The 14040-nt window shown below is 46.9% G+C and overlaps 1 protein-coding gene across 1 annotated transcript; it reads right to left on the bottom strand.

Annotated features, from left to right (window-relative positions):
• Window positions 1–6: 6 nt before the first annotated feature.
• Window positions 7–14038, bottom strand: KCTD2 (potassium channel tetramerization domain containing 2; the record flags this gene model as incomplete). Its single annotated transcript, XM_006018346.1, has 6 exons — window positions 7–2273; window positions 3160–3285; window positions 7699–7794; window positions 9132–9223; window positions 10003–10111; window positions 13889–14038. Coding segments are annotated over 6 exons (603 nt in total), but the record flags the coding sequence as incomplete, so codon positions are not given.
• Window positions 14039–14040: the final 2 nt, after the last annotated feature.

The raw sequence follows: 14040 nt of genomic DNA, 5'->3' as shown, positions 1-14040 counted from the left end.
GGGGGGGGGGGAAACGACTGATAATGTGCTAGATGGTTTTTTCTTCTTCCTGCTGCTAAGCCACATACATGCGCCATCTCTCTATTTCTCAGCTGCAAGCACAAACTAGTGATAACTGGGGCTACAGGATACTGATAGAGAAGAGAGATATATACACATCACAGTGTTGTTTAGGCCCTGCCAAGGCATACAGTCTAACCACACTAATGCCATCTTGTCATGTTTGAGACCAGGAAGGGGGTGGAGAGAGCAGGGAAGCCAGGTTATTCAGCATGATGCCAACCCAGTCTACTTTCAACAGCCATGACTGACGCAATGCAAGTTCCAAGACATTTGGCACCATCCGTTATCAACACTGAACTAGCACAGGTGATCAACCCCTCCTCCTGGAGAAAGAAGTAAGGAGCATGCAGGAGGGGGGTACATTAGCAAGAGTGTTGGGGAGAGGGCACAGAGAGACTGAAGAGGAGTGGACAGCAGGTGGGGACATCTCTGATCTACATGTCTTGCACGCTACAAAGGTCATCCAGACCCTCAGCAGCTCTGGTCCCCATCCTGTGCCCTGCAGTCATGAGGAAGAGATGGGGAAACCTCCCTACCAGAGGCATCTCAACACTGACCAGGTGTCAGTGAATCCAATTCCTGCAGGGCAAATTGACCTAGACCAGGAATTTCCACCATGGCCTTGCCAACGCCTGTGAATTCCAAGGTTGAATCGAGTCCCAAACTAGCGCTGAAGCAAAAAGACACGGGTGCCAAAATACTAGGCTACGAGGAACAAAGCCAGGATGGGAAGTTAAGGAAGAAACATGCAGCGAATTCCTAAGAAATTCCATTTACCAGACTAGGAGGGACACACCACTGGTTAGGGATGGCACAGACTCACTGAAGGGACCAGCGAACTGTAGTTTGGCTAAGATTAGAAATCAAAGAGAGAGGCACAAACGCACATTTGCACGTCCATTCAAGGCATTCCAAAAAAAGGTCACAAGTAGACACGTCACTTTGGACAAGAAACATTACAACAGTTTGGCAACTTTCACCCAACCCCCCTCCCCCCTCCCATCTCTGCAATGCCCCATGGTACTTCAGGCTGACCTGTTTGGAGGTGGTTGCATGAGGGGGCTGCAGATGTGGAACCACCATGCATAAAAGAGGGGGATCTCCTCCACAAATGAGCTGACCAGTTTGGATAGAAACAAACTTACTGGCTTGCTACAGTACAAAAGGACGTCTGCCCTAACTCTTCCTGCTGCCATGAGAAGGGATAAGACAGACAGAGCACAAGGGAGTCCATGCTGCTGGAGACGGACAAGGCAAAGCTGAACTTGGCAATAACAAGTCCCCTTCCCTTGATAAATCAAGTAATTCTGCCAGGCTTAGGTGTAGCCATGACATGGTATGAGAGGGGAGGTAGGACAGCATCCCTGTCACTACTCTTCTCCAAGATAGGAGAGGAAAGGGCAGAACTGTTGACTCTGTTGCATTATGGGCGAGAACAGGTTTTGTTTAAATATGCATGAAAAGCAATAGGCTTTTGGAAATGCCAGGAGCCCATATGTAGCAAGTGTGGGCAACAGAAGCCTTCAGGGCCAGCATTAGACATGCATACAACTTCCCTCCCCTCTAGACTTATGTAGCATCTTACTTGGCTCTTAGGAATCAAACCGGTAACAGATACAAAGCAAGAATGGAGAAGGTAGACAAGTTCTTGGGTTTCTGTCGTTTGCCTCTAGACCCTTTTTCATCTGATTTGGATAGGGCTAGCTGAGACGAAGGAGCATGGCCGAGTAGCTGGAAGTTTTCTACTCGGCAAACCCGGGCAAGGGAGATGGCCCAGATCAAACATAGCTCCTTGTTCACCTACTCCAGCCCATTGGCGGTGGGATGGGAGAGCAGATGAAAGGGGCCTGCAGACCTGAGCGACACTCACAAAGGCTCTGGCTGGGAATCCAGCCCAGCCGTCAGTTGGAAAGATTGAATACAGCGCTGGCCAAGGAAACAAAAATGAATATTTGGAGAAAGGATTATCCACAACTGGACGAGTGTCTCCTTCTTTCCTGGAGTTAAGGGGAAAACCTTTGGTTATGACCAGAATTCTTCTCCGTTGGCAGGACAGGCTCAGCTTTGTTTTGCGTTAGCTTGGTTACTGTACAAGAGCAAGGTTGAACTGCGGAGAAATGCTCTGCCCGGCTCGACTGCCCTTTTGACATCTAGGAGTTTAACTGAACCAGCCACTCAGGTTACATCCGGGATCCTCGCTCTTGAAGAATCTGGAAAGACAGAGGCTGCTGTAGTAAAACATGGGACCTGTAAAAGTTTGAGTGGTTTTATGAGGAATGTGGGAAGAATGGGTATGAGTGGTCAGTGCCTTTACAAGCCTCTTTCAAATTATTTTTCTTTGAATAGATGGACATGTGCTAAAAGTGGCTGGCTGCAGCAGGATGGAAGGTTCTGCTACACCCCGAGAGAATCTCTACTCTTTTGCGGGTGTGTGTGCGTACATCCATGTGCCTATTGTTTTATAACAATCTTTGCTTGTTTTCCTGCTTGAATATCTTGCTTGCTTTTCAGATATAGCAACAAGAAATAGAGGAGGCTTTTGAAAATAAAGAGGTTTGCTCAAATGTCAGGGCACCACTGCTCACCACCTCTGTGAGGTAAGTGTTACCCTTATTTTATAGTAGGGCGGGAAACCAAGGTAGTTTGTGGCTCTGGGCAGGCCATTTTACAGAGTCAGGGGCAGAGCTGGGATTGGAGCCGCTGTTTCTTGAGACCAAGACATCCATCCCACTGCTGGGATAACGGGTGATAGCGGTTAGCTAGAGGGAGGTCAGAAGAAAAGCCCCCACTCCCCACACTGTGGCATCTCTGACCAGGAAACAAGATTCCCAGCTATGATAACTCCCTAAAGCTCACCTCTTTCCATTATTTCTGTGGCATAATGTGAAAAATGTGTGACTAGCCTTTTGGTTGTGGCTAGATTTGCTGTACTATCATGTGGCAAAACTGCAGAGATCTCAGGATGAGGGTGAAGGATATAAACAAATGTGTGCACAGAATTCGTCAGGCCTCTTGTCATCATGTGGGCTGGAGAGGAAGTTGTTTTTTCCTGGGCACAGGGGAACTGTGGATCATGCACTTTCTCCAGTGCCTCACCTTTGCCTTCTCACTAGGTTCTATGACAATGCCATTGGTAGAGTTATTGAGCTCCCTGGAGACGACGCAGAGGAATTCTGCCTGGTCTTCATTTCCATAGTTATAAGATGATCCAATGCTGATGAGCTGAGGAACCGGAAACAACCAAGAGAAGGTAAGGAAGAAATCCAGCAATACATAACAAGCCCTGCTTTGGCCCTGATGCCGTATAGCAAGGAATAACAGGCTGGTTGAGCCCAGTATGAACCGAAGTTTCAACAGGACAAAGGTTGTCAATGTTACCAGAAATGGTTTGTGCAGCCTAGGTCAGGAACTGGAAGTGTTACATTGCCCTCTGCTGGAAGCTGAACAGCAGGGCAAAATGCTGATCACATGCATTTTCCAATTTGGAGAAAATATTGATCAGTGTTTTTTTGTTTGGGTTTTTTTTTTTTTTTTTAAACATTTGGATTCAGGGTGATGTATTAAGGCAGTGGGCTCTCCCAGGCACTGGGGACTGAAAGACTAGAGGATGCTTTCCTCAGCTTTCACATAGCATTATAGGGTGTTCGTATGTTTTTCTGTTTTTGTGGCTTGTATTTGTGTCAGGGTTTGAAGGGGTGATTTGGGAGGAAATTCTTGGGTAAAGGGTTGCCTGCCAACAAGGGGACTAGATTTGATAAACACGGAGCCCCCTGCTGGTGCTGCGTTCTTAAATCCATCTCAGATTACATGTGTTTTAATGTGAGGGGCATTAAAATACTATGTTGTGCCTGGCTTCTTGTGATCAGACCTGATGAAAAATGTTTTGCATTGAAAAGCTTGCTTAACTCTATCCCAACTGTACAGTTGGGCAATAAAAGATACCAGCCAAGGAAATCCTTGCCCTTTGCATAATCCCTGGACTATTATGGCTACAACACTCCTACACTACCATCTTTTAATTAAATTCTGATTATACTTTCTGCCTTGAATGCAGAGAATCTGGTGAGGCAGTTTTAGGATAGGAGCACCTCCTGTTACAGCAACCCAGTAACACCTGGCAAACTAGCTCTATTCTTTACCAAATTACTTTTTAAGATCAAGCTTGATCAGTGTGAGTGGGGTTATCTGATGTAGGTACCTGTGACAGCAAGGGAGTGGACTCTGTGAGCAGGGAATTCTCTCTGCTCTATACTTGTAATTAATCAGTGCCGTAGAAAAGGGGGGGGGGAAGGCAAGTGCCAAAGCAAAGGGGCACCAACAGGTGCTACGCAGCCGGGATGGGGCATGGGATGGGGCATGGGATGGAGCAGAAAGCTCATTTGGAGGCATGGGAATGGAAGAAGGGCAGCTAGGCGGTGGAAGGCCAGGGCTAACAGGGCTCAGCCCCCCACCAAATGCAGGACAGCTGGTAGGGCCACAAGGCAGCCCAGCCACGGGCTCCAGGCAGCTGCAGCAGGGGCGTGCATACAGCCAGGATCACAGCCTGGCATGTGATCACTGGCTGCCCAGCACGGCAGTCAAGTATCAGTCGATTCTGTGAAGGGGGGCAGATAGAGGCCCCAGTGGTGAGGGGGTCGGGCAGAAGCAGGGGCTGGGGTGAATGTGGGCCCTGGCCGGGCAATCTGAGCCTAGGCAGCTTGTTATGGGGGGTGGGGGGAAAGGAAGGGTTCCTGCCATTGTGTGTACCTCAGCAGAGGCCCAGGGGGCATGTGCGCCCCCCCCCCCAATAATTTTTTCTCCCTCCACATGGCTCCTGCCATTGCATGCAGTCCCAGCCAAGCATGGGGGGGTGCCCCCCAGATCTGTGTGCGGGGCAAGGGCAGGCTGCTGCTGTGGGCTTTGCCCCAGACACCAAATTTTGTTGTTGCAGCACTGCTTATAATTGCACTGAAGTGAAGTACTGGAGTGAAAGGCCTAGCTGTCACTAGCATTTCTCAGCCCCACTCTTTTTCAAGGTGTGAAATCCACAAATGTGGAAAAAAATGGTAGGAATCTTATGCCCAAGCATAAGACTACATAAGACTGTTATACATCACAAGGTTCTATACAGGATTTTGGAAAATAGGAAGCCTTGCCTTTTAACAAGGGACAGATGTAGATTATAAATTTCTCTAGAATAATCAACGTAGTCTGTGTCATGCTAAGCCTGAAGAAAGAAGAGTCTATCTCCATCTTCTTTACAATCACCCTTCAGGTACTTGAAGACTTATCAAATCCCCTTGGTTTTCTTTATAAATAGTCTTAGTTCTTTCAGCCTTTCTTCGTAAGTCATGCTTCCTAGGCCCTTAATCATTTTTACTGCTTTGCACTGGACTCTTTCTGGAGTCAAACTGTCTGTATTGTTCTTGAAGTCTGGGGCCCAAACCTGGACATAATACTCCAGGTGAAGCTTCACCAGTGCTGAATCAAGTGCAAGAATTCCTTCCGCTGATTTGTAAGACACTCCTGTTGATGTAATCCAGGATGCTGTTGGCTTTTTTAATTTATTTATTTATTTTGGAACAAGAGCACACTGTTGGCTCAGGTTTAACTTATGGTCCACTGTAACCCCCAGGTCCTTCGCTGCAGTACTGCAGCCTAACCAGTCATTCACCAGTCTGCTTTTGTGCATGCAATTATCTCCCTGCTCTAGTCAGTGCTCAGTGCCTGTGCTAATAATGTCAAGTGTCTTGTGGACATCTGTCCAATTAAAAATGGACTGAGAACCATCAAGCTTCTTTCACAGGGGTTACTACACATTGCTACTACATGGTACAGTAAAAACCCCGTTTTCTGGCATGAGTGGAGAATGGGGAGTGCTGGTAATTTAAAAATGCCAGTTATCTGAGGCACAGGGGTTGCCAGCTGGACACAGAGCGGGGAGGTGGTGGGAGGTGGGTGGCAGCAGCCACACAGAGCAGTGGCAGCGCAGGGTGGTAGGTGGCAGCGGCTGTGTGAGAGCTTCCTCCTCCCCACCTGGAAATTCTGGTTAATGGAAATGCCAGTTAATAAAATGCCAGATAACAGGGCTTTTACTGTAGCACTTTTCAGTCATAATCCAACAAAGCTGTATTTGGAAGCCTGCCCTAGAAGTGAAGGTGCCATCCTTGGTAGAGCTATTCCTAGCCCTGTGAGTCATTTGGTATCAGCATGTTTCATTTCAAAAGGACACTGCAGGAAGCAGGTCAGTCTTGGAAGGAAGTTCAGCTACAAATCATTTAGACCATCCCTTAATAGGCCATTAATATGGGCCAACCTGGCTGCTGGAGTTCAGAAGTACAAGGGAACCAGGTTTGGATTCTGATACCCATTTGGAGCTGATTTATGCCCTATAACGCCACTGACACCTGGCCAACAAACTAGCAGTGCTGCAAAGGCAGCATGTTCAACATTGGCAGGGGAGAGTATTTCTCACATCACTCAACACCTCATGGGCGGATGACCAGACACTGCTGCTGGACCCTGCAGAAAATCTCATTTCCTTTCTCCTTGGCTCTCTAATTTCTCTCGGATAAAGGCCAAAGATGCATAAAAAAGTGCGAGGAGGGAAAAGCTTTTCAGAAACCTAACAAGGATACGAAAGGGCCCAAGAAAAATGAATGAACTCTTGTGGATTCAGGAAATGGCTCTTGTTCCCCTGCCAGCTGTTTCATATGGGGCAAGCTGATCTCTTTATGCAGACAGGTTTGTTCGTGGAAGGAGAAACAATGAGATAGATTAAACAGAGTGAAACTCATCCTCCTACTCTGGTCTCATGCCACGGGGCTAAAGGGATCACTCGTAGGGGTGTGCGAAATGGGCTGTATTCGATTTGGATTTGGCCTGAATCAGGGACAGTGATTTGGATCACTATCCCGATTTGATTCGGCCGAATCAAAATCTGAAGATTCGATGCTGATTTAGAGAATCAGCAATTCGGCCATAAACACAGCTTTAAATGGTTTTTCTACATACCTCGAGGTACCAGTGTGGCTTGTGAATGCTGTGATGGTGGGGCAGATGGAGCATCCCACAGGAGCATGGGGGGTGGTGGCTGCGTGCTCAGTGGTGGACCCAGAAGTGGACCGGAAGCACTTCCAGTCCACTTTTGGGTCCACCGCCGAGCACGCAGGGGACCACGCCCCATGCCCCTCTGGCTCAGCAACTAGCCATGGAGGGGAAGGGGTGGTCACCGGGTACACTCCCAGACCCAGGAGGCACCAGTCGCTGAGCCGGGTGGCAGGGTTCCCCTGCACACTCCCTGGCGGACCTGGAAGTATACCAGAAGTGCTTTTGGTTCACTTCCAGGTCCACTGCTGAGCACGCTGGGGGACCCCCTCCCCGGCTCCTGTGGGATACTCCATCCGCCCCAGCATCTCAGCATTCATAAGCAGCCTGCTACCTTGAGGCATGTAGAAAAAACATTTAAAGCTGTGTCTGTCCGAATCATCAAATCTTTCCAAATCTCTCCAAATTGATTTGGAGGGTTCAGATTCAGTTTAGAGAGATTAAAGGGTGTCCTGATTCTATTTGGATTCAGAGAGTTGGCCGCCGAATCTTTGCCAAATCGAAACTATGACCAAAGCTTCACACAGCCCTAATCACTGGCACTGTTACCTGTTCGAATTTCCATCCATCAGACATTGTGGACACCATCTGTGTGAGTTCTTCCTCTTGGCACTGTAGGACCCTGTACACATGCTTCACAGGTCCCTAGAGCAGCAGGGATGAAAACAAGCAGAAACTTAATACCAAGGGAGCAGAGAGCTAGTGTAGCAGTGTCAACATTCAGACAAAGCAATAAAGTTCAGGCTTTGCCTCTCTAGGTCTCCTGCTCTGGTTCCTACCTTGACATTAGAGTGAAAAAGGAGAACTGAGAACAGATTTCCCCCAGCCACCTTTAGAAAAATATACTGGATTTTCTTTTTGGCTCCTCCTGACTATAGGGACAACAGTGTAACATTCATGAAAGGATCTGAGGTACAGTGGTTAACACCTCTCAGTGACTTGGAAGTCCAAGTCCCTTTGAATGTTAAGTCACTTTAGCATGTCACAAAATTTTATTCTTTTAGAAATGAATCTACTAATGCAAAAAAATAGTGGTTTACCAGCAGCAAAAAGAATTGCAAGGAAGAGATGCTGAGCAGCTATTGTTCTAAAGAGGTTTACTGCTGATAAGTATATTAAAGCAGTCAGGGGAAAAGAGCTTGCACTTAAGAGATTGTCTCTTATGAAGAAAAAGGAGGGGAACTGAATGACTGATAGGATGTTGCTATACTGCAAGAAAGGAAGTATGATCCAATGGGCACACACTGCAGTGCAACTATGTTCTGCCAAAACAGTAGTGTTGCCCTTTTGTTAATTCAATTACCAAAATACTCATCATCATCATCATCATCATCATCATAATAATAATAAAAAAAAATCAGTGTAAAACAAAACCCACCGTCTAGGAGAGATGCTCATATAAGATCCTGACTAGGTCAAAAAACTAATCTGCTCTTGAGACACCCCAATCACCTTGTAGCTTTTGAACCTTATTTTACCCAATCCTATTCCTGGCCTCTTTTTATCTGACTGTGCGTGGTCTCTACCTGGAGAGGCTGGAAGTGGATTGGCTAGCTGATCCCAGGGGCACTCAACCTCCAGTTCATGAGCCAAATGCAGTCCGTGCAGTAATGACATCTGGCCTGCAGGGTTCCCCATGTGTTCAGAAATTTGACTATAGGGGAGCAGTGGCAATTTAATATTGCCACCTTCTCCCACTTCTAAATATCCAAGCCCTGTGTGGCTGGCTGGACCAGGCCATGCCCCCTTCCCCTGTGCAGCTGTCCCACAGACATACTGGGCAAAAATGATAAACGCCACTGGCCTATGCCCACAGCCACAAAAAAAGTGCTCTCTCAACACACCTGGGATACAGCAGACAGCATTGCCTCCCACCCACCTGAGAGGACTAGAATCCCGGACTGCTGCCAGCCCTAGGTGCTTGAACTGCACTGCCTGCTCCCCTTATTGCCACCCTGATGGTAAGTGCTAACATGCATTACTTGGGAGGTTCTGTTCTCGTTGTCCCGTATCCGCTCCTTCACCAGCCGCACCAGAGATGCAATGTTATAAAACTCGGCCTCTTCCAGTACCCCTTTAAAACAAGGTGTGGATTTGGTTAGATTAAAGCAAACAGAATAAGGACGATTTCACTACAGGGCGGCTGTGCATGCCGCCATTTTTCTTTTTTTTTAGTAATGCTTATACCGAGATCCAGTCTGGATCTGGCACTATTGCTGGATGCAGGGTAGTGGGTGCTGCGATCCCACTGCCTCTAGCTGAGACAATGCTCTGTACCCAACTGGTTGAAGCCTCCTCTACATGAATGAGCGTGATACCTAGCAGAGCCATGCTCCCCACTCATGAGGATGACAGAAACATAGGGCAGTGCTTCTTTTACTGGAGGCTTTTGGCAAAATGGGTTTAGCTGTCTTGCACCTTCTAGAAAAGAGACAGGCGCCCATTCTCACAGTGCTCAGGACTGTGGTCTGAGAAGATGAAGAAACCAGGAGAGAATGTTCAGAGGAAATAATCATCCCTCCCCTCTGAAAAACGAATTCAGCTTCTGGAATCCACTGAGGTAAGCACAGCAGCAAATATCTGCATTCCTTGGTATAAAACCTGTGCCTTGCTAAGTTTACAGTGTGTATTAGCTTTATATTATTCACAAGCATCATTGTAGGAGTCTGAAGAAACATTGCATTATTGCAAAATGGACCTAACAAACAAGATGGCCTGCTTAAGGAGCGAGGAAGGCTCCACACCCAGATGACTTTCACGTAATGATGGGCAAGGGAAAGGATGAAGCTGTGTCGAGTGGGGTAGTTTGCAGCCTTTTCCTTTTTTGTGGATGGTGGGGGGGGTGGCTCTCACCTTCTTCAGCCAGCTCCTTGTTTAGGATGAGTTTCCCGTGTCGGAGGTAGTTCAGGATTGGACCAAAATAGGTGGGATCCCTGTCGATGAGATATGCCCCCGTCTCATCCTGTCAAACACAAAAAGGAGTCAAGCTGTAAGTAACAAATGATTAAACTGAACCAGTAAAGTTTGGAGGAGGGAGCATGGGCATGAAAATGATAAAACTGGGTTTCCTTTGACTGGAAAAAAAAAAAAAAAAAAAAAAAAGAGAATGCATTGTCACAGTTGTTTCTAAAGCTCTTAGGTCACAGAACCTTACTGTAACTCAGGGGTAGGCAACGTTTTTTGGCCGGAGTGCCAAAAACCCCACAATGTCAACCTTGGAAGGTGCTGGAGTGCTGACATGCCAGAGCCCAGAGCAGCTGTTTGCAGCCTCCCAGCCGCAGCCGGCCCAGAGAGCCTTGTCTGCTTGCAGCAGGGCTTGCAGCCTCCCAGCGGCCTGCTGGGAGCAGCCTGAGCTCCATGGCTGGCAGCAGCTGCTTAGAGCCCGGGCTGGTGGTGGTGTGCTGAGCAAAATGGCCTTGCGTGCCATACTCAGCACGTGTGCCGGGGGTTGCTGACCCCTGCTCCAACTCCTAACCTACACTTCTTATTGACTGCTTTGAAAACTGCCCCAAAATCAAAGGCCCTCTTGGAAAGCAGTTAAGGTCCATACAACCCAAAACTGGCAGCTCTAAAATAAACCTATGCTAGGAAGTAGTTCTTGTCCATAAAATGCAGCACTTAGACAAGTCTTTCCATGTACAAAATCAAAGTCTTGGCAATAAAATAAGAAATCTGTGCCTTAAATTACTTCAGTTATGTTACAAAGGTTGTTTTCATCAATCGGTTCCTTTTGTTCATTTCTTATTCTACACCTCTGTCCTTGTAAACTATGTTAATAGCAGGGTGGATAAAAATCAATGTTTTTTAAAAAAAATAATGAAAAAGTGTTTTTAATTTAAGTCAGATTGTTTTGACTTAATCGTATGTTTTGATTTTTTTTTTTGTTAAGATGCTTTAATAAAAAACACTACATAAAGATAGTTTTAAGATATGTTAAAAGCTCAAAGATATCATCTTGGGGATTATAACTTCTAACTGTATACTATGTGATGATATATTCATGTAACCTTTTTAGAAAAGTTTTATAAATAGGTCACAACAGGCCACGGACTATATTAGGGGCCAAATCTTATGAAGTTCCCTGAGGCTCCTCTATAGATTAGTAAAGATTAAAGAAAACCACTCTACCCAATGGGACTCTGTGCTCAGTCTAGAAGATCCCATTAAGCATCTCTGTGATGCTTAGTTTCAGTTCTCAAACTGTGGGTTTCTCTCTCCAGAGATAATATCCTTGTTAACAGCAATATATGGAGATGAGAGACTCGATTACCTACCCTCAGCCCTTTTGTCTCTCTGCAAGTTTGTGGACACAGAGTCAAGCGCTTAACTTGCTCTAAAAGTACAAAGTTTCAAGAAGTTAAATGAATAAAGGATATCAAACAACAAGTATGCACTTTTTGTAGAAAACAATGATTAAGTCAGGGCTTCCTGACCAGTAATTTCAACCATGATTTAAATCGATTTGATTTAAATCAAATCCACCCTGGTAAATAGGTCCAGGGTGTTCTCCTACAGCAACAAACTATTGACATGGGTTGGAATGTTTCTACATTACTGTAAACATCTGTGGCGTTTTATCAAGAGTCGTTGTCCCCCTCCCCGCAATATATCATAACTTCAGGACATAAATTGTATACGCTTACTCCCAGGGAGAAATCTTACTTAAATCAATGTGATTACTCTTATAAGTGCTTCTTTAAGAATGCCCTGAATTTAAACTTAACAGGGTAACGGACAGCAATAAACAATTGTTGATGCCAGTTAGCGAGGGTGAAGGTGATAAGATATCATGCTTGTCCTGAAGTGCCAATACTCAGCGTGCAAACTTCTTTAAAAATTCCACTCCAAAGCCCACATTCCCAGCTAGACCCAAGCTGGCAGATCTGCGCTCCCAACAAATCACTTTAAAGACACGTGCTTTTTTTCCCCCCTCATGTACAGCAAAACAAATGACCAAAGATAAGACAAACTGGTGCTTATTCTGCCTGATAAGGGCAAATGTTCTTATCACCATGTGAAACCCCATGGCCTTGTTTGGTCAGTCTGCTCCTTGTTTTCAGACCAGTTCAATGACAAAGACTGCCTTTGAGGAAATTAAACAAGAAGTACTGTTATAAGCAACCCAGGCTTCACTGTAGCTAGTTAATGGTTTCCAACTTCTCTGGAAAACAAGTTGGCTTCCTTGCCCAGAAAGCAACATCTGACTCTAAAATATCTCCTTATTTTCCCCATGTCTTAAAATCCATCTAGGCATAAGCTGTTGTTATAACCTAGGGCTTTTCCAAGTTAAAAGGCCTTGTATAATACTTACAAAACGACCAATAATTAATCGTTGGAAGCATATCCCTTGAGCTGAGTTTAAACTGTTGACGCAAGTAAAACAGCAGCACAGCCCATTTTGAAACATACTTTGGAGGAACAAGCATTAGCAATCATTACATGTGCATCACAATATTGTTTTCAAACATCATAGAATAGTGCCTCTCCTTCAGCTTATCATCAGAGCAATCTAGGTGCAGGAGATAAAGAGTCTGTTTTACTGCAGAGCTGACCACAATATTTTCTGAAGCCTCTCTTACTCTATGCCCAGTGAACTACGATAGAGGCCATTATAAACAGATTGCAGGCTGCTGAGATGTAGGAGACTGCATCTAATCTGTCCATAAAGCATTCGATGCTTGTATCCTCTAGAGAAAAGGCTGCAGTTTCAAAGTAGAGATTTCTCTGTAATGTGCCTGGAGTGGATAAGAAGCAACTTCAGATCAAAATAAACAGCACACTTAATAAACGGTAAAGACAATGCAGAAGCAGTCAAAGAAAAAGAGGTAGTTTAAATACACTTCTAGGCTGAGGGATTAATATTCAGTAAAAAGTGGGAGCCACAGGGTCTTTTCAAAATTGCTAATACCTTTCCTTTATATAGGATGGCTTGGATAGGGATGATCCTACCTCAGGCAGGAGGCTGGACTAGATGAGCTCTGGAGGTCCCTTTCAGCCTGACTTCTCTATGATCCTGCGATTCCCAGCACACCCTCAGCTGCCTGTCAGTCACCGCAGGGAGTTACGATGCCATGCATGTTGTCTGTTTGCGTAACAAACATCTGCCTGTACTGTGCATGGGAGGGAAGGGGGGGACGAAACAAGTTTGCTGTGAGGAGGCACAGCTGGGGCAAAACCCCCCCAAAGCAACACAGGTAAGACTTCCTGGGGCAGGGGGCTGGACTCGATGATCTTCCGAGGTCCCTTCCAGCTCTAACGTCTATGAAATCTATGAAAATGGCAGGTTCACGCGTGTGCATCTTCCTACCCTGCATGACAGCAGGTGGTGAAGCAAGGGTCTAGGTTTGTAGCCCAGCAGGTGGATGCGATGGGGACAGGGTTCATACCAGTGGGCAAATAGCCCCCTTAAAGTTTGGGTGTCAAGGGCCGGGCCCCCTTCCCGGCATGGGAGCTGGAGCAAAGCCTGAAGTACGGTACAGGCGCCAGCGAGCTACACGTGGACGGTACATGCAATACAAATCGGACGGTGTGGGAAGACCCCGACCCCTCGTTGTGCCTGGGTTTCGTGGCCATTAGGGCTGGAAGGGACCTCGCGAGATCATCGGGGGCATTCGAAAGGGAGGCAGGACCAAACCCTGCACGCGTGTGGCGGCATCGCCCCGCAGCCAGAGTGCCGGAGGGGCCGGGCCGGGGCACGAAGCATCTCCGCGGGGAGGGGACGGGTCCTGCAGCCCCTCACCTTGTCCGACCCCAGCTCGGGCCCGTCCTGGCAGCAGAGGCGGCACAGGAAGGACTTGGGCTCGCGGCACAGCGTCTGCCGGGTGCTCACGAAGTACGTGCCGCCCACGTTGAGCCGGACCCACTTGGAGCCGGCGCTGGGCCGGTCGGCGG

This window comes from Alligator sinensis, unplaced genomic scaffold, assembly GCF_000455745.1.
Source record: "Alligator sinensis unplaced genomic scaffold, ASM45574v1 scaffold400_1, whole genome shotgun sequence".
Taxonomy (NCBI): domain Eukaryota; kingdom Metazoa; phylum Chordata; order Crocodylia; family Alligatoridae; genus Alligator; species Alligator sinensis.
The sequence above is the reverse complement of the archived record's forward strand: the minus strand, read 5'-3'. Positions and strand labels throughout refer to the sequence as shown.